The sequence below is a fragment of the Gymnogyps californianus genome, chromosome 8 (assembly GCF_018139145.2).
Source record: "Gymnogyps californianus isolate 813 chromosome 8, ASM1813914v2, whole genome shotgun sequence".
Classification (NCBI taxonomy): domain Eukaryota; kingdom Metazoa; phylum Chordata; class Aves; order Accipitriformes; family Cathartidae; genus Gymnogyps; species Gymnogyps californianus.
This window is the reverse complement of record NC_059478.1, coordinates 19,632,042-19,659,501: the sequence shown is the minus strand read 5'-3', so window position 1 is coordinate 19,659,501 and position 27,460 is coordinate 19,632,042. Positions and strand designations below refer to the sequence as shown.

The following is a 27,460-nucleotide window of genomic DNA, read 5'->3' as shown; positions in this document are numbered from 1 at the left end:
GGATCATTTTCAAGCTGGGAATATTAGTTTGTTGCCAATGATGCCACGTTGTAAATCCATTTTCTAATTGCTAGCCCATGTCAAAGGTCCTTTCTTCTCTTCTTGGGCATTTGAAAATCATGACAAGAGATGTTAAAATAATGGAAATTATTAAAATTAGAGACTTTCTTCTTCTTCTAATTTGCTTGGTTACTGGCATTAAGTTACGCTACTATACTCAAGGTATTTTCAAATACTCCCTTTGTGATGCTTTCATACTATTTTATAGTTGCATCTCAGTATACATTTATCTAACAAGTTCTTTTAATAAACAGACTTTTTCTGAACGACTTCTTAAAAATTCTTTCCCAGCTTACGTCTTCACAGTCTATCCAAAAACTATTTTTCATGAAGACAAGCTTTGACTGAAAGAATTCTGGACTCAAGAAATGGGAGTGGGGGGGAACTTGTCCTCTCAGAGTCCGAGGGTGTCAGCCCTGGCGGGACAGGCCGGGCCGCAGTCCCCCGGAGTGGCGCGGTTTCCACCCCTAACGTCGCGGACAAACGTGCCCCGGGCGGGCCATCACCGCCCGCACAAGGGGACTCTGCCTTTTCCGGCCGCCCTGCTAGCTAGTCTTTACGGTAAAGGCCGCAACCGGCTCCAGGAAGCCTCCCTTCCCCCACGGCTGGCGGGCGGGCTGAGACTCACTCCGGAGCCTGCCGCAGGCCCTGGAGCGCGCCGATAACGGCCAGGTCTCCCTGAGGCGGGGACGCGTGCCCGCGCCCCGAAGGGCGGGCGGGCGGGCGGCCGCCCCCACCGGCGGGACGCACCGCCTGCCCCGCCCACCGCCCCCTCATGGCGGCGCGAGGCGGGGCGGGGCGGGGCCCGGCCGGGCCGGGTGTCGCCGCCGCCGCTCCACCGGCCGATCCGGGCTCTGCGGCTGACGCCGCGGCAGCGGCCAATCCGCTGCGGCGCTGGGCCGGGGTTGGCACCGCCCCCCGGCGGCTCCCCACAGGGACGGGCCGGAGCGGCCGCCGCCGCGGGTGTCCGGGCTGAGTCAGCGCCCCCTCCCCCGCCGAAGATGAACATCATGGACTTCAACGTGAAGAAGCTGGCGGCCGACGCGGGCACCTTCCTGAGCCGCGCCGTGCAGGTACGCCCCGGTTGCCCGCCCCTGCGGGGGCCTCGCCGGGACGGGGCTTCGCCGCCGCGGCCCTAGCTGGGGGAGGTGGGCGAGGCCGCGGGCTGGCTCCGCGGGGCCGCCGCCGCTGGGCCCGGCCCGGCCCGGCCCGGCGCGGGGCGTTGGCCGGGGAGCTCGGCTCCGCCCTAGGCCTGGGGAGCGATGGCCGGGAGGGGCCGGGCTGGCGGCTGGGCCCGCCGCGGTCTTCCAGGTCTGAGGGAGCGCCAGGCCCGGCTGCGCTGGCGAGGGGTGAGCCCAGCGCTCTGGCCTGGCCGGGCAGCGATGTGCTGCTGTGAGGTGCCTGCTTCTCAAGCCGGCTCCTTCCCCCGCGGGTCCCGTGCTAGCCCTGGGCTTGGCAGGACCCGGGGATGTCGTCCAGGCTGCTTGCAAAACAGCCGGCCTCGGGGGCCTGGCGGGGGGAGGCTGAGGCAGCCCAAGGTCAGGACAGGCAACGAGGGGAGAAGGCGCCTGGGCTGAGGGGGAGGAGTTGAGCAGGCATCAGCTGCGAGGAGGTACGGTCGGACTGGATGCGTGGAGAGGACAAAGGTGTGTCTCGCCGGAAACAAGCTGGTGTTTTTACTGGCTGCTAAAAATGTATGCAGCTGCCTGATCGGTAAAATTCGAGCTCTGATGTGACACGTTAGGCTTTTTGGGTTTGTTTGAGCTTTAGTATCTTTTTTAGGCTTGTTTGATAGCCCATTGTTTCTGAATCGGTCTTCCCCTTTCTTCATGCTAAGGGCACTATAATTGGCTTTTGTTCCTTAGCTGTTGTCTTGAGCCGTAATCCCCTTTCTTCATAGAATCAAACCTGAACAGATTTCCTGTAGGGAGGTGGACATCCAAGCAGTGCATAGTAATCCACTTTGGTTTCTCATGAGTTCTCGCTGGGTCACAGTCAGGTTTGGAAGGTGATTAAAGTTGTTATCTGGTCTGATTGGTCTGGTGTATTGCCCTAAATCTCAATATTCAAGCAGAACCAATGATCAGCAGCACAGCAGAACTCTGAAAATGCAAACTCATCAGAAAACATTGTTGTTCAAATTTAAATGAACTTAAAGCAGTCGTTGTGGCTTCTCTTTGTGATGGAGGTCTTTCCATGCTTCCCCCCCCCCCCCCCCCCCCCCCCCCCCCCCCCCCCCCCCCCCCCCCCCCCCCCCCCCCCCCCCGGCTTCTTCCAGGTCTACATGTTTCCCAGACCATCTCTTCCTTTCCAGCCTCCACCCCTTTCCCTTTTCTTGCTAGACAAGGAAAAAAAGGAGATGTACTTCACCCTTCATTGTAAGATCCTGTGATGGGACCTTGTGATTTCATCTCTCTTACCTTGACTTTTTACATTTAAATCAGCTTATTGCATTAAATCTATTGCAGGTTTTTGCAGTTTGTCATGGTTTAAAGGTGGTGTGAACTGTGGTTTACTCGAGTATGCTCTGTCTGCATTGTTGGTTTACATCTGAATAGCTACATTAGTTATCTGCTTAATCTAAACTAAAATTCAGTGGAAATGTGGAAGTAATAATTTTGCTCTACCAACTGCCACTTTCCCCTAGAACGAGCAGCTTAATGAAGCCATTGAGGGGGAGGAGCAAATCCCTAGCATGTTCTTATAATCTGAGTAACTCGTGTTCTGTGTGCTACTGTTGCTTCCCCTGTTTTTTTAAGTTACTATGTAAGGCCTACAGATAATATTAAAGGGTAATAATTTTGTGAATTTTTTTTAATATTATCTGGGTGTAGCTTTTGTGTCCTCCAGTAAAAATTACAGTTCTGTATATTGAGTTAAACTCTTATGTTCAGGCATTGCTGGATGAGGTAGTATGACCTGACACTAGTTGCTTTGGGATATTAGAAACAAAAAAACTCACCAAACCCTATGAAACAGTTGAGCAGCATAAAATGGTATGTAGGAAAACCACTTCAGATTTCCATTTCAATGTACAAGATGGTGAACGTCATGTTAGTGTTTCACCGGCTTATCAGACTTTTCTGTTATAAGGGGAATGGGACTGTTTTACCCACAACCACCTGATATTCATGTTCCAGGAAACCTGTTCCTTCTGTGGATGAGATTATACTGTGTTCAGACTGCCATATTCTAGTTCGTAATCTACAGAAAAATCAAGCCTACTGGCCATCTTCATCCAAAGCCTACCCTTCCTTGGGGCAGGCAGAAAATGGTGGAAGGAGTCGTTCTCAGTACGTCTTGCAATAGTTGCAATTTGTGGAACAAAGTAGCAAATGGTTACAGTTAGTGGTATTTGAGGTGAAATAAATAACGCCATAGAGTGTAGTAATAGGAATGTGAGTCCTTCCTCTTGCCAGGCTGTGTTATCGACAAGCTGCCTGCATAGCAGTTGGGAATGAGCTGGGCTTTTACTCTTTAGTAGCAGAAATACTTTTATTGTTCATAACTTCTACTTGAAGTTAGAGGCTTATCTTAATGTAATTTCTCCTAGTAATTTTGCAGTGTGGGCTTGAAATGTCAACTGGGCTGTGATAACCCAGTTGTATACAAAACAGTACAATTTCCTTCTGCGTGAGCTGGTCACATTCAGGCAACTTGTGTACCTGTTTTGAATTTAATAAAGATAGATAAATTTAATAAAGATAGATGGCTTACTGATATGATTTGTTCCAGCAAGTGCTTACATTAAGTATCTCTGTATGACATGTTTCAAGCTTTAATAAAAAGGAAAACAAAATTTTTAGAGCTCTAATCAAAGTCAAAAATCATTAATATCTGCCTATCTTGGAACAGTTTTTCTAAGCAGAAGAAAAAGTCTTGATTCACAGCACCACTTTCCTTATTTTGTTCTTATCCTTAAGGGATGGAGTAATGTCTGAAAAAGGACATAGGACAGGAAGACCGGTTCAAATTTATGTTTCAGGGTAACTGAGATGGGAAATCGGAGGGGCAGCATTGTTGCATTACATTGATGCTGGAAACCATGCTTCTGTCAAAGTACTATTTACCACGCTGCTCAGTATTGCTAAAATTAAGTTTTTCCTTTAAATGTGTATGTGAAATCTAACACTGCGATCTTCAGTAAGCAATCTTCACACTGCTGAGAAGACTTATGGAAATATTAATAGGAAAGCCCATTTTATATACAAATACTCTTCTCTGTAATTAGTAAAAAATAATTTCAGAACCATTAATATTGTATTATGATGAATCTGTACAAAGTTTCTTGAGAACAACTTACAGTACCTGACATCTTTTTAAAGAGCCTTTTAAACAGTAGTAGTAATACATCCATAAATAAATTCCATTCTTCCCTATACTGTGACTGAACTTTCTCATGAAGGCAGTTTGCTTTTATGTAGAACTGCAAATGCTGCAGCATTTATCTAGACTTTAGATGTGCATGCTATCAAAGTTGGTTTTATTCTACATATGATGGAAATTAAAACAAACTTGGACAATGCAGTTTACTAGTGTTGTATTCTTGTTTCTTACTGCAAGTTTAAATATCCCACTGAAGAACTTGTTAAGAATGCAGTTTGACAGTCAAAAATGCTTCCAGTCCTATTGTATTCTTAATTGGTAAGCTTGTTAGGGATTTAATCATAAGCCAGGTTCTTCTGAAAATGCCTGACTTTGAACAGGCTGTCAAGTGATGAGATCATCATCGTCATGAGGAACTACTGCTCTGAAGAGACGCAGGCAAAACCCTCAGTTCCGGTTTTGCTTGGTTCCCTGATGTGAAATGTGTGGCCTCCTCCTCTCCCAGAGAACTGGGATTGAAGTACAGAGTGCTTGTGGATTATAAGAATTGACATGAATTTAATATTAAGTGAAATGAATTGTCTGCTGGATTTATTTAGCTAAGTGGAGTTACATTGTATTTCATTGTCACTGAAAACACAGCTTGGAAGAGAACAACAGAGGTCATCTTACTGTTTCTGTAAGGCATAACAGAATCAGTTATATCTAAACAGTTCATCAAAACATTAATTTGTCCTATTCTAAATAACAAAACACCCCCCATCACCAAAGTTATATATTCCACAACTTCCTAGGGAAGTCTATTTCAGCTTTTAATCCTTGTCTTTAAAAGCTTTCTCTAATGTCTGATTCTAATTTAAATCTTCATGCTGAAGTTTAAGCTCACTACTTTTTTTCCTGTTTGCTGTGGACAGGACAACAATTTTTTTTAAACACATTAAAGGTAGCTGCAATGAGAATCTGTTGTGTCTTCAGGCTTCAGTGTGGGAGAAGGGACAAACTTAATTACAAAATATGCAAGATTGAAGTAATCTTTTAATGGTCTTCGTTACCTCTGGACTCTCTTTCCTTTTGGCTCATGTTTCAAAGCGCACTACGCAAAATTGGACAAAATGCTTCAAGTGAGAACTCTCAGTACCAAGTAGAGCAGAGGATTTCTTCATAATGTTGTAAATTACCTTCCTCATCTTGGTCTGATTAACACTCTTCCACCCCTTTTTTTCCTGATAGGAAGGGTGTGTTGTTGAACTTAACAACTTCCAAATTTATCCTTAGTTTTTATTGATGACTGGATAATGGTTATATCTTTGAAAACATGATCTCCAACTAATATGAGTGAATAGTTACTGTCTTAAACATGTCCTGGGAAATTACTTCTATGAACTAACTGAGTATTTTCAACCTGTCTGACTAACTCATAGTTCACGGAAGAAAAGCTTGGTCAAGCAGAGAAGACTGAACTGGATGCTCACCTGGAGAACCTTCTCAGCAAAGCAGAATGCACTAAATTGTGGACAGAAAAAATAATGAAACAAACAGAAGTATTATTGCAGCCAAATCCAAGTAAGGAGCCCTTCAGGTTTTTGTTTGCAACTTCTGAATTAATAGATTTGCCAATGTAAATGTTTACTGCAATAGGTATTGCATAAGTTATGACTAAATATAGCAGTTTTAAGATTTGAAGGCTGGAGTTAGGGAAAGCACGTTTGAACAGCTACTGAGAATCAGAGACACTGTACCAATTGCTGGTACTTCCTTAACCCTTCAAATGGGAAAAGCTTTAGACAGAGCGCTCTATAGCATTGGTTCCATACTCTGATCAGTCTCAGCTTGACTGGTTTTTGAGTTGTTTCCTGTTTAATTGAATTTCCCACTCTAATCCCAGAAATCTTAGGTAGTTGTAAGAACTCTGAACTTCTTCGTGGGTTAGATGCAGTGGCTCAAGAAATTTCGTTACTATTTCATTACTTTAAACTGTCTGCACAGTACAATTCAGCTTGAAGCAGGCAAGATGAACTGAAATGCCTATCTTTAACAGTTCCTTTACTAAAGAATGATTAGATTGATACACCATACTTAGGCAATACAATAAAGTTTCAAATATATTTTCATCACTGGTGAATCTCTTACTGTAACAATAATAGAAAAAACATGAGTAGAATAAATGTAGTTTTCTGGTGTGTTTAATTTTATTTGTTTCTGAAATTGCTGCTATGAGTAGTAATGTTGAGGATATCAGTTTCAGACTCATATCCTACAGTTATCTGTGCCTTTTGTAGTAGTTGTACTAGAGTTGGCAGCTATAGGAATTTGCTTAGTGTGTAGATCCAGATTTCAAGTTAAGATCTGGTCTCTAGTCACTGGGCGAACTACTATTACCAAAAAAAAATCTAAACCTCCTTTAGCTCAAATGATAAAATTATAATACTGCTAATACCTCTGCACTGAAAACATAAATATTCTCCTTGTAGTGATATACTGAATTAGGATTTATTAGTACAGGTAAATCATACACTGATAGCACTTCTCTAATGCCTAATAGATACATTCTTTATAATGCTGATCTTTGAAGTATTATTTTGGAAGTCTGTTGCATCCTTTAGTTCCATAAAGGATGGAACTTTACTTCCGTAAAACCAGTATTTAAAAAACAAACATAAAACCCAAAACAACTAATCCTGTGGGAAGGATGCAATAGAACTTACAGAGTATTCCAGCTCAAATTTCTACTTTTGTCTGGGCCAGAGGAAATAGTTATCTTGTTCATTTAATTCAGTATTTGTAATATCTATTGACTTTTTCAGAAACTTGTAATAATTGTAGAATATTGAATCACTAACTGAAGACTGGTAGAACTGTGTGAGGAAGATTCAGTAGAAGGATAATATATGGTAGTATCTCAGTTATGCTGACCAGTCAATTTTCTGATGGCTAAAAATACTCAGCATTAAGCAGTGGTCTTCGTATGTGAATGTAACTTCAGCTGTTCGGCAGCCTACTTGGGAGGACTATCACATACTGTAGAGGGCTTCTTTTGGTTGTTAATAGAGTGACCCTGTCTGGGGGAGGAAAAATTACTTTCAATCACTTTTTTAATTGTACCTTTAGGTCAGACCCATGTAATAGTCCAGTAATTTTAGATTACTTTTCAGTTCTCTTGTCATTTAGTAAAAAATAAATATTGTGGATAGAACAAAGAAAAACTAATGAATTTGGATCATTTTTAGTTCACCCTTGGTGCCAGGGAATGCACTGGTACCTGTGTTTGTCAGGTTAATCTTTGTGACCTTCATGAGAGAGTAGTTATTTAATCCAGTGCTGATGAAAGTTGTCTAATTAACAGTATTATTTTTGGTTGCATCAAAGTGGCAGGTTTATTCATTGGAGAGCTTCTTTGTGGTTGTCTGTACTATTGCAGGCTAAAATTATTAAGCATACTGACTGTATAAATAAAGTGAGCTAGTTATGAAGTCAAAACAATTGGTCAGAGAAATCGGGTGTTGTATCTGAGGAGTCTGCTGTTGTAATTAACAGTGTCCCTGTTTATGTCTGTGAGGCTTTTTCACCTAAGAAGCATACTGTGGCTTAATATTATGATAGATGGATATTAATGATCATATAGTCATGACAAGTTTTTTGATAATTTTGTTGCTCAAACTAAGGGAAGATGGGAATACGAAATGAAACACTTTCTCATATCTTTACTGGTTTCTTTCAGAGCATTTCAAGGAAGCAGGGGGAGTGGGAAAGAGGATATTATTTCTGGGGCTACCAAACTTTCAGAATATCTTAACAGGGAGCCTACGGCAGTTGTTGAACTTAATTCCTATACTGCTAATTCTAGTGAACAATTTTCACTTTTTCTTGGAGGGGGAAAAAAGACTGTTTGGTTTTGTTAAGGAGAAGCATTCTATTATGCTCTTATAGTGAAGACTTCTGGACAAAATTTTGAAAAACTGTATAAATATGTTGATAGAAGGGAGAGGAAAAGTATAATTTTTCACTTTCACAGATGGCTCTAAGAAACACCTGAACATAGCATGACAAACATGGAATACAGTCAGTTTCCAAGAACAGTATCTTCAGCTTAACATTGTTCACTTATGTTGAGTTTAATTACTGGATTTTGAAATTGTTTTTTCTTTTTCCTTTTTTTTATTTTGTTTCTATTTCTAACTTGTTTTGAAAGACAATAATTATTTCAAATAAACATTTTTTAGATGCCAGAATAGAAGAATTTGTCTATGAGAAGCTGGACCGCAAAGCACCAAGTCGCATGAATAATCCAGAGTTACTAGGCCAGTATATGATTGATGCTGGGAATGAATTTGGCCCAGGAACAGCCTATGGTAAATAGAAGCAAAAAATGTGTCTTGTGTTGCAGAAATGAAGGGGGAAAAAATGCACAGAACTAGTTTTTCTTAACAATGTAAAATAATATTTCTTGTCTTCCTCTAGATAAAACAGTTCAATGACTTTTATATCAGTTTGAAATGACTTGCTGTATAACTTTGAGCATTAGGAGATCAATGATGAGGTTTCTATCCAAATCTAGAAATAGAACCTGCTGTTGGAATGATAACCGTCTTTGTGGATGGATAATTTTCTCACCAGAACAAATAATTCTGGAATTTAGTTTCCTTGTTAAGGGAACACATTTGCACATCTGACAACATTTATGCATTTTATTTGTGGAGTGAATATATTATCCAAAATTAACTTCTTTAGTAAGAAGCCTCTCTAATGACAACAGTATTCCTGCTTTTCTTAATATATAATATTTTGCTAAAGATGAGAGTGTAGAACATAATGTAAATTTTCTTCCTTCTCCAGCAAATTTATATACCTGTGACAGGAGGGTTGGGGGTGTTATATCTAATGTTTTTACACTGCTATTAATTAATAAGTCTAATTCAAGTGTTCTCTACAACTCTTAAAGTTGCTGATAACAGATTTAGCTGTTATTTTAATCAACTGCAATGCATAGGTGTCTGTATATATAATATAGTCTGCAATCAAAGTCTGATAGCTCTCTTTAGTTGCTTTCTTCAAAATTGCAGTGGGAGGGAAAACTTTTGTTCTGGGAAGAATGAGTTCTTTATATCTGGAAATAATGGTGTTCCTTTTCAAAAGAAGGAAAGTTCACTGAAAAAAAAAAAAGTAAATGTTTTACAGAAGACTTATGGATACAAAATCAATAATGGCAGGCTTTGTTCATCTTACTTCCACACAGCTTTATGCCGGTAACTTTGGCCTTCCTTCTGATCATCAGCCTCAAGTCTTGCTTTTTAACATCAAACAGAGTTGTACTTACAGGCACACTGTCCCTTAACTTGCAGAATTCTTAGAATTCGGGCAAGTAACATAAACTATTAGCATAAAGATAGATACACTGTTAGCTTTCACGTGGTGTCACAAAATATTTTAGTTCTCTGGAAACTTAGGGTCTTTTCTAATTCAGCTGTGTCAGTTTGTTGAAACGTAATAATAACTGTATTCTTGATACACTAACTTCAGTTTCAACACCTAACTTGCAACCAAATTTCAAAGTATTGTTCAGTTAAATGTAGAGTAGATGGGGGCGAGGAAAAGCACAGTATTTTCCAGTAGCTAAGTGAGCTTTTTCCTTGCTACCAACTACTCCTAACTTAAACAAAAATGTGGTATAAGGGGAGGAGGTTGTTGGATTAAAATAAGTAGGTACGATATCCAGTTCTAATAGGTGTTCACAATGGAGTTGCCATAGTTAGTGCCACTTCTACAATGCTGTATCTGTTCTCATTGAAATCTTGCCTTGACCTGTGATTGTTATTAATAAAAATGGTTTGGTTTGGTGTTTGGGTGGTTGTTTATTTTGGTGTGTGTGGTTTTTTATTTGGGTTGGGTTTTTTGAGTTTTTTTGTAGCTGATTTGGATTTCTTTTGAAAGCCCTTGTGATGGCATTGTATTATCTTTCAAACTGCTGGCCTAAACTTTCCTGCCTGTAGAAACCTGTTTTGTTAACCACCTGCCTGAATCACTGTGAAATTAACATATTTTTTTTTTTCCTTTGCAGGAAATGCACTCATTAAATGTGGAGAAACACAAAAGCGAATTGGGACAGCAGACAGAGAACTAATTCAAACTTCTGCTATAAACTTTCTCACTCCCCTAAGAAACTTTATTGAAGGAGACTACAAAACTATTACTGTAAGTTGAATTGTGCATTCTTCAGCATTTCAGACCAATTGCAAATGAAGTAGTACATAATCGTGCATTATTGCTTTCCTCAAACTGATGTAGAAAAACTGAGGTAGAATTTGTGCCTTTGGTGTATTTTGCTTCCTTTTGACCAGGTAAAATCAAAGTAATTCTGAAAACTTGCTTTTTGTAAATATTGTTCTATTAAAAGTATGTATCTTGAGTATAAAACATGTGAGAATAATTAGGATCTAATTCTGCCTCTCTGTTCAACTGAAGAACCTTTTTGTATGTGGTACTTCATTAAAAAAATTTCCAAGTAGACAGGCTTTTGCTTTTGAGTATGTGTACCTATTCTCACAACCTAACATAACTTGCTTTCAGAAAGAACGTAAACTATTACAAAATAAAAGACTAGATTTGGATGCAGCAAAAACCAGATTGAAGAAGGCAAAAGTTGCAGAAGCTCGAGCTGCAGTAAGTAAATTTTTTTTTTAATTTGTCCATAACTTTTAAACTTATTGATACATTTTTATAAACTCGACTGCTTGGTTATGTTTCTAGTCCTAGCTTCTTACCCTGACTATTTTCACTTTGTAAGAAGTGCCTCAGTGGAACACAAGGAAACAAAAGCGAATTGCTGATCAAGGTGTTAGTCTTCTATTTTTAGATATTCCATCAAGTTGAACGTACTTGACCCATGTAAATATTCTCCCCTTGTTCTATACTAGATGAGCCTGTACTGCCAAAAATGACTTGCTACAATCTGCCCAGATGGTTGTAAATACAAATCATTCAGAGGTGAAGTTTTGGCATTTGAATCTCCACAAGTGTTGAAGCATATGTATAATTATTTCCAACTGATGAACCTATCTATACTTCTCTATATCAAAAACATTTGTAGTTTACTCTTTTTATATTGTTTACTATTTCACACCACCAAACAGGGTGAGATTCTTAAACTCGCATCTCTTAACCATTCTTATTCCCTCAAGAAATGTTTGTTCAAGGAGATTAAACTTACTGTAAACTAAAAAGCTTTTGCTTTTTAAACTCTTAAAATGCCTCTGAATGGAGGAATAGATAATTGAATGTATGCAATTTCAGTAGGGTATGCTTACAGTGTTTTCATAGCTATCTTTTGACTGCATTCCTGCAAGTGCAGCAGTTAATGATGGATAGTGATTTTTCCCATAAGGGTTAATGCAGTAGGGGTCATGCACACAGATGCTGAAGGAATACAGGCAATTTAAATACACAGGGACAGCGTACATGATGAAGAGGCAGAAGCGGGACTGTCAGATTTTGCTGGCTTTTCCGAATGGATCACTGTCCCGATAGATCTCAGAAGTGTCATGTCTGAGACTGAGCTTTGTAGATGAAGCACCTTGTGTCTTTGGGGTGGTGATCCTTCTAAGAAAACCAACATCATCTCTACCTGACAGTTCTGCTTCTGTGTCTCAATCTTCCATGTCATGCATGCTGTCCCTGTGCATTTAAATTGTTTATATCTTTTAAGTCCATGCATGCATTTCCCCTTATATTAAGTAAATTTTATGCAAAAAAGTTACTTCTCTACTTGTCAAGCTTTCTTAATTTGTGAGACTAACAATGGAGAGCAGAGCAGGGTTTTGGTCAGCTTAGTAGTGGAATTTGGAAGCAATGGATAGAGAAGTGATGGATAGTAAACTATTCCTTTGCTTGGATTTGTTCAGAGTTAAGTTTCCAAAAAAAAAAAAAAAAAAGTATTTTTGTTTGTTGTGGTTTAACCCCAGCCAGCAACTAAGCACCACACAGCCGCTCGCTCACTTGCCCCCGGTGGGATGGGGGAAAAGAATCAGAAGGGTAAAAGTGAGAAAACTTGTGGGTTGAGATAAAGACAGTTTAATAGGTAAAGCAAAAGCCGCACACGCAAGCAAAGCAAAACAAGGAATTCATTCACTACTTCCCATTGGCAGGCAGGTGTCCAGCCATCTCCAGGAAAGCAGGGCTCCATCACGCATAACGGTTACTTGGGAAGACAAATGCCATATCTCCGAACATCCTGCCCTTCCTTCTTCCCCCAGCTTTCTATGCTGAGCATGATGTCCTATGGTATGGAATATCCCTTTGGTCAGTTGGGGTCAGCTGTCCTGGCTGTGTCCCGTCCCAGCTTCTTGTGCCCCCCCAGCCTGCTCCCTGGTGGGGTGGTGTGAGGAGCAGCAAAGGCCTTGACTCTGTGTAAGCACTGCTCAGCAGTAACTAAAACATCCCTGTGTTATCAACACTGTTTTCAGCACAAGTCCAAAACATAGCCCCATACTAGCTACTATGAAGAAAATTAACTCTATTCCAGCCAAAACCAGCACATTGTTATTAACTTCCTTTGTGGCGTGGTAGCAGGTATATTTCTTTCTAAAGCAATAGAAAGACCATAAGGAAATTGTTCCTCTTGAGCTTAGTATTAAAAGAAAGGCTCTATACTTGTTTTAGTTCCATCACCAGTGTAATCATCCAGAGCTTGGTGCTTGGACAAAATTATTGCCAGTTGCTGCTGCTACTACTTGACCAGTCTTAAATATTCATATAGCAAGTGATTCACAGTTTTATGCACAAATAATTTAGTGCTGGTAGAGCATGAAACTCTAGGCCTCTTCACTACCTTGCCTATACTTCAATTTTAATTACATTTTAACAGCAGTCTGCGTGTTTAAGAAGTATCGGATTGTAGAATTCCCAGAGAAGTGGAAAAAATTGTATCTCTGCTTTGTCCTCTGCAATATAGAAATGAGAACTAACCTGGATATAGGTGTGATGCAAATGGTTCATCTTCTGCTGGCTCATTTGTGAAGGAAGATACCTGACAAACAGTGCTGAAGTGATAGGTTAGCAAAGTGTGTTGAGTTACGATGCAAACTTTTATGTTTTACTACTTTCTTTGACAGGATAAAGTGATAAATTACATCTACATTTGATTATTTTTTTCTCTGTTATAAAAATATTTGATGAAATTACATTCTCCCATGCTTACTCTACAACTGAAGTAGCTTAGATCAGTATTTAAAGTAGAAATCTAAACAGTGTTATTTATCTATATTCAGTTCACAGTCTTGCTTAGCTTAATCTTGCGGTTCTTTGTGCCAATAATCTGTTCACCTGCTATATTCACAGTGTTGTAACTTGCTTTTGTCTTTTATCTATGCACTTAAGCAACTAAACACCTCTCAGCCTGAAGAGAATAACATTATGGTAAATGTCTCTTACGTGCTCAACTTGCTGCATGTAAAATGGCTAAAGGTTTGTTGGCCTCCTGTGTTCATTCATTTTCCTATCAAATGTTTCCTCTTGCTATCCAGCTCATTTGGTCTTGTTTGAGATGTTTTCCATTCCAAACTGGATTGGTGTAGTGTACTAAATACACTTATCTCAGTACAGCATTAGATGTTGTTTTTATCAGAATATTTCTGATAATCTGAAGTATACAGTATTATATTCTAATTTCTATAAGTTTATGAATGTAAACTTTGGATGCAAAGGAGTTGATTTTTTTATCACTTCTGAAATTATTTCACCCATTGGAGGGAAAGGAATTATTTCATTTTCCTATTTTTTTAATATGAGGAGGAGCGAATTATGTGAAATAACCGAGAATATGGAGAATTTATTCCCTTCAAGCAATGTTTTACAAATAACTGAAACTGAATAATGTCACATAAATTAACGGCTTAACTTAGAGTACAGCATATCCTGAACTTGTTGCAAGGACTCATTAATGCAGCTGTTCTTAGCACCATAATTGTGAAAGTGGAAGAGGAAGGGGTTAATTATGTACAACATAGACTGTGCTGTTCAGCCTGTCCTGGTTTGGGTCTTGGATCTGCACAGCATAGTGGGTCTCATCTCAATTAGTGTTCCAGATTTCTCAGTCGTGATCAGATAAAAGAGCGAATAAACTTGTTTGTTACAACTTCCTTCTGCAACCTTTATACACATTTCTTCCTACTGAAGTCCTGATTGTCATCATCTTACAACTGCAGAAAATGAAGGTTAAGGAACTGCATTGCAAGAGGGAATTGGAACAGCAAGCTGAAGTAATTAACTTCTAGAGTAAATTCCTTGCAGTTCTATGATTTTGCTGTACTACTTTAATACTCAGTTTGAGATACCTCTGTAACATTTTTAATTAAATTTGGGTTTCAATAAAAATGCTTGTGAAATAGGAAACTGGTAATGGAATTAGCAAGAGAAATCATTCATCTGTTTCAGTCTTTACTTAACGTGGTGTTAAAATGAGAATAGCTTTCCATAGTTTTCCAATATTTTAACACATTAAGGTAACTTAAATTCCTCCATAAGGTAATTTAGTTTGTCTGATTCATGTAATTTTCTAAGTAGTTATGTCTTCTGTTGTAATAGCTTGTTTTAAATAGATTCTTGTAACATAGAAGTTCTGCAAGTCATACACTCTTCAGTGTCTAACTTATTTCACAGACGTAGTGCTATCCATACTCATTGTAGTTTCATTGTATATGAAGGGCTTTGGGCAACTAACTCATAGCACTCCTCAAATCCCTGTGAAGTTCTGAGGACAGGAAAGTAGTTAAAAGCCAAAGTATGGTTGCATCCTGTATTAAAGTACCACCACCGTCTAAGTTTGTGTGTTTTTATTCCCCCCTTAATGCTGACTAGATATGGGCTGAGGAAGTGACAAAAGTAAGTAAAGAATTTAGAAACTGTAGAATTCTGAAACCATAACTTGTGCTGGCCTAATGTAATAAAGGATATTGCACGTTGTTGATTTCAGTCTAATGCTGGCAGCCTGATGCGTTACATCAGAATACACCGGTTCCCTCTAGGGCCTTTCAAACTCCAGTGGCGAAACTGTCACTTGTCACATGAGAATCATATGGTACTAAGATACAATAGAAAAAGAACTACAGGACTTGTCTCTCAAAATTTACTGGTATGGCATCCTGTTAAAAATGAACTCTTAAGAATGAGCTTATTTGAAAATTTTCAGAAAGGCTGGGGTCTAGTAACCTAAACTGTCCTGAAAAACACTGATCTTCAACTTTTACCCAGAACATGGAACAGTAACTAAAATGCTGGAGTGCATGCAAGAAACTCAGAGGAAAACTCTGTTTTGGAGGGTTTGGGTTTTTTTGGTTTTTTTGTTTTTTTTTTTTTTGTTCCCCACCTTTCTCCCCAGTGTCACTAGAGAATGCTGTGCTTATCTTAAGCAACTGAAGTTCGGAGTTAGGCACATCTGAAAACTGCACCTGGGCTGAAGGCAGGTTCATAAATATAGCATTAGCCTTGGGATGGGGGCTGCAGCCTTCTCTTGTCATGCCATCCCTTGCATAGGGACAAACTCAGTGGAGCTAATGGGGTGTTAGGCAATAGCTGCTCCGGTGCCACGAGAAGGGCTGTTCTCAGGCTCACTGGCTCTGACAAAGCGGTATTGGGAACAGGCTGTGAGAAGCTGTGCTAACAGTTAAGAAGAAATTTCTTAGGGGATTTCTGTAGAGAAGAGGAAATAAAAATTAAGGGTAGCAATAGAAAGTAAGTGTAGCTGGAGGGCAGGGGCTTTGGAGTATGGTTTTTAAAGGGGGACTAGATAGGCAGCTGTGGGAGGTGTAGGGAGTTGCTATTAGAAGCTGGGATATGGAGCTTTGGGTGAAATCTTGGAGGTTGTGAGAGGAAAATAAATTAAGGCTTTTTCTATTCCAACTTTCTGTGAGTTACGGTGCAAACAGGGGAGTATATGTGTAGAGTGTGAGAGTTTAGGGGGAAGAAGGAGTTTAGAGATTGAACTGTAAAAGGAGAGTTAGGTCAACTGTGATCCCAAAATTTGAGAATTATTTTACTATTTAAGTAAAGTAACAATTTGGAAGCAGCAAACCTATCTGCTGGAGTACTTGGTACTATTTTGGGAAAAAGATGGCAGGGGAGCAATACTGCTGTAACAAAAACTAATCTTGAAGCTATAAGACAATGATGAATAAAACTATTTGCTTTTTGGAGATCCTGACAAGCAACTTTAAGGATAGTGAAATCTAACAGATTGTTACTTGGAGAGAAAAAGAAATAATACAAAGTGCTTAACCATAGCATAAAGGAGACTAAAAGCTTTAAATCTTGTAATAAATTATGTAATTCGAGGTTCCCTTTTTTTATTAAGCATATAAAAAGCAGAGACTATTGAGAAGAAACTACAACACGCATGTTCTGCCAAAGGAACAGTAATCCATCCAGGTTTCTAAAGGCAATCTGTCCTTCTGTGTTTGAAAGTTGGAGGAAGAGATTCACAGACGTTTTCAATTTAAATCAAAGAAGCTTCCCGACAAGGATTTCAGACTGTCCAGTAATCTCTAGATCAATTACAGTTTTTTTTTGAGTTAGAACAAAAGATCTGCGTGGTGTCAATGACAAACTTTCTTCAGTTTAACTTCCCCTCTGAAATGTAGAATTAGAGGATATTAAATACTATACTATAAAACACAGGGGGTAGGTACCAATGTTACACATTTTATAAACATAAGAATTTTGTTAGGAGTCCTTTGAGGTGTCTGGTGTAGTCAGTGGAAAGAGCAGAGGCTTTTAGCGGGTGTTCAGCACGTTGAGGTTAGACTGGCTTTCATCATCAAGAGGAGCTCCTGTCTTTCTTTTGACTACAAAGGAGACAAGGAGGCCCAGCTATATTGGGTAGCATGAGTATATCCATTATCACTGTTTTACTGATAGTGTGTCTAATAAAACATTAGGAAGGTGATTTTATTTCCTATGCTCTTATGATTGTGTGTTATCCCTTAGCTACAGGATTGCACAGTATTTCTGAGAGGTCATATATTCTTATGTGAAATTTGGGGAGATTATGAACTTCTGAATATTCATATTCAGAAACTGGGTTCGTATTCTGAACTTGGGGAGCAAGTACCATTTTGAGGGATCTTCATGGGACCTACCCAGTGAGGTCTTCTAATTGTTCTAAAAATAAAATATGACTGCAGCTGGGGTCACTGGAAATTTTAGGCTTATATTTTGAGCTCTTCATTCTGCTTAGAAACAAAGGTGATCAGGCCATAAGCTTCCCAGATTGAAAGTCAGCTGTTTTTCACCTTTACCACAAGGTGTAGAATAGATAAGCTGTCCTGCTACTGTTTACCTAGCAGTACTGAAAACAGGGATGGGCAAAACAGATTAAACACATTGTCACATAATTCAGTTTATGTAAATCTGTACAAACCCAGTACATCGGGCTTTTGTAACGTAATGTATTTAAAGTCACTCTGTACTGGCTAAGTTAATACATGTTACCACATTACTTGCTTTGCCTTTTCTTATAGAAAGTAGTTGATTTGCTAAAATATTGTTGAAACAAATAGAATTATTCTGATGGATATTTCCCCTTCTTATAAGTTCCTGTTCTCATGTATTTACTTACCTGGCAGGAAGAAAGAAACACATTAGCAACTGCTGACTTCAGAGAAGCAAGAGACTAGACTATTTATCTCCAGATAAATGGTTTACCTATGAATTTATTGGTTTTTTAAAGGAAATGAAGATGCTAATACAGAAGGGAATGCTTTTCTTCCCCTCTTGGCTATCAGATTTGCTTTTTTCCTCTGTTTGTTCTTACATTTCTCTCAGGGACTGCCAGATGGATTTCACTGATATTAATACAGATTTAATAGGAAAATTCCAAGCAAAGATTCTTGCCTCAACAAACTTTGAAAACCTAATTAGTTTGTAACTTGATACATACACTGCTATCTCAGTTTTAAGTAAGAAACACACAGTACTCTATAGCTACTTCCTCACTGTTTAATTAATGTGTAAGCCTTCCCAGCTGCAGTAACTTTGGATGAAAAACATTTCTTGGGTAACGGCATCATTCTTCTGTGCTCATTTCTGAGATTAAGATCCTTCCATGCAACTTCTCGTATTGATTAACATTAGTGGAATGCAGGAGCAGAATGTTTGCAAACACATAACATCCTTTTGAAACCAATGTTTTATCGGTATCACCTCATTAAGTTTCCTGAAAATACATTTCCTTCCTCCGTTTTGTTGAGAACGGTAACTGCTGCATCTTGGGGTTAATGCAGATTTTTGCCTTTGGGTTTGTTTTTAGAAACAAGACTAAATGCATATAAGCATTGAGGCAAGGTAATCCAGATTCCAGGCTGAGGACATTCTGTCTTGGAACAGTAAATCTTAGATATTACAACACGTATTTTTATGTATTTGTATGTTTTGAGTAGCGTCCTTTTTTTACCCCCAAAGAAGTACTCTAAAGTAATTTCGGCTTGTGCTAAATGAAAGTCCTTTAAAACTGCTATAACATTGTTAACTTATTTATAAATTGCTGATAACAATATGTAACAAGGAATAAATTTGAATTATTTAAATATGAAACTTAAATCCAATCATTTTAATAGCAATTTTACTCTAATTGAAGTTAGAACATTTGCTATAGTTCGGTTTTATTTATTTTTAAAGATGCCTCAATTACAAGCACCAGAAGTAGTTGTAGTAGCGTGGTGGCCAGTGTGAGACATTAATTTATGAAATATCCTGTTAAAACTTACCATCAAAGATTTATGTACAGCTGATTGCTGTGCAGTTACCTGACAAAAGTAATGTGAGGTTTACCCTAAATTATTTGGTCAGAGCCCTGTTAACTTGAAGTATGGAAAAAAATTACGTTGTCCTTGACTGCCAGTGCTATGCTGGCAGAAGCCCCGGTGCAGACACTGTTATGCCAATGAATGCTTGGTTTGTTATTGGGAGAGGTGGGGTAATACTACTGGCAGAAAAATGCCTTCCTTTTGCATACATTGACTCTGCGTGGTAGGTGTCTGATGATAAAGCTGTTTGTTGGGTATGCAGGACCTCAACATTTCTGAACCCAAAATGCAATTACTGTTTTTGCCTAGTAAAGATCTGCAAAGAAAAAGCACGTTTCAAACACCTAAGCTTGTGATTAATGCATTTGTATGAATAGCTCTGAATAAAACAGAACTGTTGCATTAGGAAGGTGTAACAGAGTGCATTGTACAAATACCTAATGTGCATCCTTACTTTTAGTCTGAACAGGAAGTACGAATTACTCAGAGTGAATTTGACCGTCAAGCAGAGATTACCAGACTTCTGCTGGAAGGAATCAGCAGCACACATGTGAGTACCCAAAAGGGGTACAGGGGGAAAGTCAAAATCAAGGCACTTTCTAAAAATAACTACAGTAAGCTACTTGGGAACTTTGGGCTACGAGTTTTCACTTCAGTGCGTTAAAGCATCAAACTGTGTTCTTTTATTTTTTGAATTCTAGTTTAGTATCCACTGGATTTAACTTTAGTCTCCCATTAACCTTGAGAATGCAGGAGCTTTCATTTTTATGCTTGAAACTCAGCTTCCCATTCATCAGATCAACTGAATGTTGAAACCACAAAAACGTGCTAAAATATTTATTCTGTTGTGGAAACAATGTAGGTAAATGGCATGATGCTTGTACAGCACCTATTTTTTGTGCTCAAATATCTTAATTTTTGTGACATTTTATCCCAGTTACCTGGTGAATCCAGGCACTACACCTATGTGGCATAAATCCCTATGTGCCAATATTGGTGTTAGCACCTGACTAGGAGACCAGTCTTTCTAATGCAGCATAGTATTTTTACAGACTAAAAACTACAGTTCTTTGCTGTATTATAGGCACATCATCTTCGCTGTCTGAATGATTTTGTTGAAGCTCAGATGACCTACTATGCACAATGTTACCAATATATGTTGGATCTCCAGAAACAACTTGGAAGGTAGTAACACTGTAAAAACTTCAGAAAAAAACCCATTTTTTTCTAAGTGCTTATGAATAGTAGGAAAACTTGCACTAATGTAACAGTGGTGAACACACAGGCATGCTGGACTGAAAGGAAGTATATCTGTTCTCAGGTAACTAATATGTAATTACCCCAGTGCAACTACTTCGCTAAGCCTACACACAGCACTAATGCCTTTTGAGGATTGATTTACTGAGATTTTGTAGATTTTGTAATTGAGGAAGGTGAGCCCGTGGTAACCTCATTTAATGGCACAAAAAGGAATTTCTAGAGATTTACTTGTAATCATTCAGTTGTCTTATGCTTCATGCTACAAAACCGCCATGCAATGTGGGAAAAGTTGTTGTACTGCCTGTAAATACCTGTTACCTCTTAATTTGCTACAGGGCACTACCTGATTTTCAATGAAACTGCATTCTCCGCTGTTAAGTGAGTTACCAGTATAGATATTGTATCTAGGGAGAAATGTACTTCCTAATATCTATAATCAGTAATCCAAAGCAGTCACAGTAGAATGAGCAAGTTTGTCTAGTTTTACTGTTTCGTGGGTTTAGCATTTTTAAAGTAAGAGAAGAAACTCTGATGTTAGTTTGTGCTCATAATCCTTTTTGTGTGATTGGTGGTGATGTAAAGAAATCTACATACTTACTTTTCATAAATTTTCCCTATTCAAATTCGTCTTCACAAATCAGCCTTTCTTAGGGTTATACCAGACCATGTTATTTAAGTAAGCATATGCATTGAAGGATTGTCTGTACGTAGAAGTTTACTGTACTGTCTATTCTAAATAACTGTCTCTATAAAGTATCTCTGTTTATGTTTTTCATGACAAGGAAGTAAAAACAAAAGTGTTCTTGAGTCTTGTCCTTTTCCTGGCTTGCAACTTCCTGTGGCGTTTGATTTCCTTTCCTCAGTTTGTTTGAATGGGTAGTTTAAAGACTTTTTAAAAAAGTCTTTAAAATTTTGATTTAAAAAAAAAGCTACATCTTTAAAGTTACATTCCGTTGAAAGAAGTATTCAACTATAAAATTTGGTAGCACATAAATGCAAGTTGTAGAATTGGAAGCTTAAAAATAAACATTTACTGGATTAAGGACAAGCGCCTCTTAAATTAGAAATTAAGTGAAGTATATTTACACAACTATTTTGAGAGGATGTTTTTAAAATCTGTACTCTTATCCTAGTGTATTTACTAAACAGAAAGCTTTCAGTGTAATACCCTCAACCTAAGGAAGAACATATTCCTCTTTAAAATCTCTTGCTTTAGGATGTACAGCTGTCTTTGTTTAAAATTTGTGTAAACTGCTACCAGGTATAAAAAAGAATATTTGAAGAAAATACTGCCTTTAGGAAAACAGAAGGATGTATCTTTATGTCTGTGATCTGATTAGTATTTTTGATAAAATTACTATGACTGCTAGAAGACCAAAAGCATGGAAGCTTTGCAAAATCCTAAATGCCTCAAACAGCCAAATGAAGTTTCTCTGCCTATGTGGCTTAAAACAGTAATAGTATTAAATCTTGGGTGTGTCTTTTCTTCCTTGTGCAAGGAAGTCCCACTGAACTGTAACGGAGAGCACTCGCACAGGGTCTCAAGTTGCACTTCTTGCTTTGGAAGAGTTCCTCAGTTCATAGGCATATGGTGCATAGCACTTGCATTAAATAAACAGATAAGCAGGATACGTGTAGTGTTCTTCCTATGTTACGCGTAGGCAGATATAGTACCAAATAAATAGCTCAGGCAGCTCAGCTAGATTTTGGTCGTATTTGCCAGTGCTCTGTTGGTTAACAAGGGATATATAGCGTTGAGTTACACATGTTCTGTTCACACATCTAAGAATGACATTATGTCATATTCTCATATGAAAGCCACGAGCTGTGAGTGACTTATTTTTGTTTTGAGGTTGTTGATGGACCAAAGGTGTTCAGCCTCTAAGTGAGATGGTTTGTTGCTTGAAACAGAAACCTGGTTCTTAGAGTAGATGTGTATTATATGTTTTACCTGGGTCAGAATCTAGGGCATAAACCCTAACCCGGTTCACATTGAGACTATTCAAGTTCCAGAGCTGAGCACTGATTTTCCTGATGTACTCTCCAGAGTCAGCTGTAGGGAAGATGGGGGGGAAACTTGTGCTCAGTTCTCTTTATATAAATAGACGTGGTTTTATGGGTGTTTCTCTTCAAGGCAGCACCAGCTGCTTATCCCTCTACTGCCTCGCCCTCCTGTGGGGCTGCTTAAAGAATCAAATCTCCCAGGTTAAAAGCAATCTCTCTCCTTTTTTTTTTTTTTAGTTCCTCAGAATGAACTAAACAAATCTATTTCAAATATCCTGGTACTCTGGCTGCTTTTTTCCTTGCTGATAACTGCTTTTGCTCTGAATTTTCTCAGCTTCCCTGACAGCCAAGCCTAAGCTTTGGCATCATTATTTTTTCAAATTACCCATTACTAGTCCCCTACTCTACAAGCTGTGAAACTCCTGCTACTCAAGTGTTCAAAAAAAATCCCAGAAAACCTCTGTATAGCTGAAGCTTTCCAGTAACATGCCTACATATGGCTTTGCAAAAAGAGTGAGACTTAACGCTTCACTGATTGACAGAGCGGTTATAAAGCTTTGGCTTTCTTTTCCACTAGCTGTACAAACCAGTGACCCTTTGAACTGAGAAGAATGATTTACAATTACTGTGTTAACAGAGAACAGGTTTAGCAGTATACTAAACAGTAATTTAGCAATATTGAGAAGCAGCTGATTGTCATTTAAAATGAAATCCCTCTGAATGCCAGCTAATCAAGTAATAAATACATCACGAGGCACAGCTGCGTTACCCCTAAAAAAATGTGGGGTCTAGCTTTTCCTCCCTTTGTTCTGCTCATTTGATTTGCTCAGGGAACATGGTGAACTGGTTTGAAAAACTAATCTGGCAAATGAAAACAAAATAATTTTTTTGGGTGGAGTTGCAGTCTCTTCTTGGTCAGTTGAACTAGCTCTTTATGATCAAATGGGGTCAAGGTAAGCCAGAGGAGGAAGTGGGACTTCCTCCTTTTGACAGGAGTACACTGCCAACTAAACTCACAACAGTCCCCTGGAAGTCTACCCAATTTTTATATGCAATTCAGTCTAACTGTAAAGGGGCTAATTCTGTCCTTCACAATACAGTCCTGCTGTTTCCCTTCAGTCAGATATAACAATTGCATGACTGCAAGGTGAACATGTTTAACAAGCTATTCTGATGGAAAGTTAGCAATATTCTTGATGATTTTTGTTAGATCAGATTGTTGAAACAACTCAAAAGCAACAGATTGCTAGATCTGACTCAAATGACAGAGAATGAACATTTGTGCAAAAAAGGAGTAGAGGAGTGGGTCCACCCTGTTTGGTGGCAGTGTAGATTTACCAGATTAAGTATAGTGTGAAACTGTAACCTTGTGTGCAGTACTGCTGCAGCTGATACAGATTTGATCTGCCTTAATTCCACCTATGTTCATGGCCACATGATCCAAAAATTAGTCACTGTATTGATAGATTTAGTTTTCACCTGCATCAGCTCCCTAAACCAGCTCCTCTTATGATTATTTGAGTACCAATAATGCTGCAGACATGGGTGTGGGAATATACTGATCTTGATTTATATGGTTAAAGTTGCCACTGAACTGCATCTTCAAGAAGAACTTAACTGAGGGGCATAGGTGGGAAGAGATGAGATGAGAGTGTGTTTTCCGACAGGTTTATACACACAATATGAATAGATCTTCATTATGTCAAAAGAGTAGGCAAAAAAAAAAGGGGGGGGGGGAGGGTAATATGTCCACATCCCAGATGTTAATGAAAAAGCATCTGTGTAGAAGGACTGATAAGGAAAGTTATGTGTGGGAATTGACTGACTAGTTGATGTGTAGACTGGTCAAAAGAATGGAGGGAAGTGCAGCTACAGTTCTATGTCATCCTGACTCTGTCTATGTCCTACTTGCTGATCCTTTTTCACTGCATCAGCTCTGCTGCTTTTCAAAACCTTCATTGACCTGCTTTTAAGGTAGAATCAGATAAGTGTTGGAACAAAGTAAGGCAGCAAAGGGACAAGGAATGACGACATGAACTGCTAAATAAATAAGTTTAGTCTGCCATGGAACTGCATCCTAGGATGTAGGGCAGAGTGACATGAGATGATCTCACAGGTCATCGTTGCCCCCGTGCTTTTCCATTCCCCCTACCCCGCTGCCCCGAAATCTCTTGCTTCTTTGCTCTCCTTTCTGCTTCTTCCACTTTTCAGCCATGTTATTCTGTTCTTTCCCTTGTATTTGCTCTGGCTCCCATCGCAGTTTTTTTGTGATTCAGCTCATTAACTTACTAGAAGATTATATGCCTTTTTTTTTTTTTTTTTTACCCTTTTTTTGGGGGGGGCGGGGGGCAGGTTAATGAGTTGAATTGACTTCATGGAAGGGTCTGGCAAGCACTACAGCTGGCACAGAACAAGCAGCAGCCTGACCTAGAAAGGAGGGGCATAAGTTGATATAAGTTCATCTTTAGTGTAACAAACATTTTTGTTTTACAGCTTGCAGTTAGCTGAATCAATGAACTGATTTAGATTTCAAAAATAGGTGTGGGTTTTTTCCTTCCTTCAGAGGGAGGCTGTGTTTTTAACCTGCATTATATTTGCGTGATCTGGTTCACCAGCACAATCTTTTGTGTAGCTACATAATTGAGGAATGAGCAGGAGGAGGTGGAGACTACTTTTACTGGCAGAGCTGTCAAAAGAAATGTTTATAAAAATATAGTCTGAATTAAGTCTGACCAACAGTGCTTTCCTGGTTTTGCCTTTTTTTTTTTTTAAGGAGGCAATTATCAAGTTTTTTTAAGGTGGCAGTATTTCTTTTAAAGTATATTGGTTTGATTTATAGTACAGGTCAGGAACAAGTATCTTTATTTAGATTTGTACAAACATCAGTGCTATTTTATTACTGTTGTCTACTGGTGTTTATTCTGTAGTTCATAAAAGCAAGAATGCTAATTTAGGCATGGAGGCATGTATAACTCCCCATGTAGAACTGATTCACTCAGAAGTCTTTGTTTTGTTTTCTCCCACAGCTTTCCATCTACTTTTCTCTCTAACAATAATCAGTCTTCCTCAACTCCTGTGCAGAGTGTTTCTACTCCCTCAGTCTTGGCCTCGGCCTCTGCTTCATTGCCTTCAGTAAGCAATTCAATAGTTACTTCAGGCATCAGTGAACTGAAGTCATCAAGTGGCAGCAGGAAAGCTAGAGTTCTCTATGATTACGATGCTGCAAACAGCAGTGAATTATCACTACTTGCAGATGAGGTAAGAGTTTTCTATGTACCTTGATCATTCAAAAGTAAAATCAGAATGCTTGTGACTAGCCAGTTGAGATGTGCTACATCAAGAAATCTGTGTAGTTGATTTTTTTTTAATTAAACTTCAATAGTACTTTTAGAGCATTGTCCTGTACCTATATACCCTAATATTCTATAGTGAGAGTTAACATTTGTTACACCAGCTTAGCTTGCAAGAACATTTGCTAGACAATCCAGATGCAATTTTGCTGTCTACTTTTTACCACACCTTTAGCACTGTTATCAACACAATCAGTCTTTCAAACATTAAATATTGCAATTTGGGAAGAATATGAAAATACAACTACTTCTTGTTTTGATGGTGGTGGTTGTGCTGTGTTTATTCCTGTTCCAATTCAATTGCACTCTTAAGTCAGAGAGTCTATACAAAGCAGGTGGAGGTACGCAATGAAGCAGGGTGCTGGAACAGAGTTCCACCTGGTAATGTGACTGTAGCTTAACCCCGAAGAAGAGCATCCACAAAAAGGTTTTCAGACTTTTTGGTTTTTTAAATGTGCATTACTTAAATATTTCTATTTGACTTTTTTCTTCTCTAGATAGTGATTTACATAGAAGCTGTGGCCTAAGATTTTCTGTTAACATGTAGCAAATCAACACCATCTGTCTTTCTATCATGCACTTGAAGATCCAATGAACTTGCTTTTAGATTGCCTGTTACAGTTGATGGCAATAGACAGGATTTATAGATAAAAAATAATAGAAAAGAAACAGTAATGAGTAGAATTTCATCAGGAAAAAAGGGACTTTAAAATATGCTGCTGTATCTACTTCTTTTCCATGGACCAGTGAAATAATTTTTATGAGCACTAGATTATGTTCCATGGATGCTCATATTAAATACTCTATTTAACTTGGTTAATCTCAGTTCTAAGACCTGGGAAATCACATGAAGGTAGACTGTAATTTTTTTCCAGGCAGGGAAAGGTTATAATAATGTGTTTCTGTTTTTTAGGTGATAACAGTGTACAGTATCCCTGGCATGGATTCAGACTGGCTGATGGGTGAAAGGGGAAATCAGAAAGGCAAAGTGCCTATTACTTATTTAGAACTGCTAAACTAAATGGTTGGCCTGAATAAAGACTGTCAATTATGGCGACACCATATTTATATACAATTAACGTTATGTAAGCAGGTTTAAGTGTCTTCCATGTTATCGTCTTGAGGGACAAATACCAGCCATTACAAACTGGCTTTTCTGCCAGCGTGGTTGCATGGTAAATACTCTATTCAAACTTAATGTGTTTAAAGCTTTTACTTCATGTGCCAAGAACATGTTTCCTACAGATTTGTTTCTACTGAAGTTTTCACTAATACAAGCTTCTACTTTTGAGTAATCTAGATTGAAAGCAGGAGATACTGTTTTCTACTGAAATTTTTCATTAATGGCAAAGCTTTTCTTCACATAAAATAAACTTATTGTGAACTGATGCAGGTGTAATGCACGTTATTTGAATAACCAAAACAAAACATGAAACATAAACCTTGAAGAAGTCCATATGGACTTCAGTTCCCAACACTTGTGGAGTTCAAATGTGCTGAGGCATATATGGCTATCTGCTGAGTAACTTGTGCATTTAATCACCTTTGAAAAATGAAAACGGTTGTTTTCTCTCTGTTGTTGAGATTTTAAACTGCACCTAGGTGGATTGACACAAGCTAGTGACATATGCTCTGACTTGTTTTTAATCTTGCCTTGTACTTTTTTCCCTT

General features: G+C 38.8%; 1 protein-coding gene across 5 annotated transcripts; it reads left to right on the top strand.

Annotated features, from left to right (window-relative positions):
- Positions 1-995: 995 nt before the first annotated feature.
- On the top strand, positions 996-27,177 carry SH3GLB1 (SH3 domain containing GRB2 like, endophilin B1). Of its 5 annotated transcripts, none has more exons than XM_050901458.1 (11): positions 996-1,133; positions 5,808-5,949; positions 8,607-8,735; positions 10,442-10,575; positions 10,951-11,043; positions 13,756-13,842; positions 15,235-15,258; positions 19,636-19,725; positions 20,260-20,360; positions 25,466-25,697; positions 26,703-27,177. In XM_050901458.1, the coding sequence occupies exons 1-11, from the start codon at positions 1,062-1,064 to the stop codon at positions 26,808-26,810; spliced, it is 1,212 nt and encodes a 403-aa protein (XP_050757415.1). In that variant the 5' UTR covers positions 996-1,061; the 3' UTR covers positions 26,811-27,177. The 5 variants fall into 5 exon arrangements, with proteins under 5 accessions (XP_050757415.1, XP_050757417.1, XP_050757416.1 ...); XM_050901460.1 differs by having other exon boundaries at positions 997-1,133; positions 13,756-13,794; XM_050901459.1 differs by lacking the exon at positions 15,235-15,258 and having other exon boundaries at positions 997-1,133.
- The last annotated feature ends 283 nt before the right edge of the window (positions 27,178-27,460 follow it).

What these genes read in the sequence shown, in the direction of transcription:
- SH3GLB1 (XM_050901458.1), top strand. Translation starts at nt 1,062, where the DNA reads ATGAACATCATGGACTTCAACGTGAAGAAGCTGGCGGCCGACGCGGGC. An exon ending in GAGACTACAAAACTATTACT is followed by an intron (nt 10,576 to 10,950) that starts GTAAGTTGAATT and finishes ACTTGCTTTCAG; the next exon opens with AAAGAACGTAAACTATTACA. An exon ending in AAGGAATCAGCAGCACACAT is followed by an intron (nt 19,726 to 20,259) that starts GTGAGTACCCAA and finishes GCTGTATTATAG; the next exon opens with GCACATCATCTTCGCTGTCT.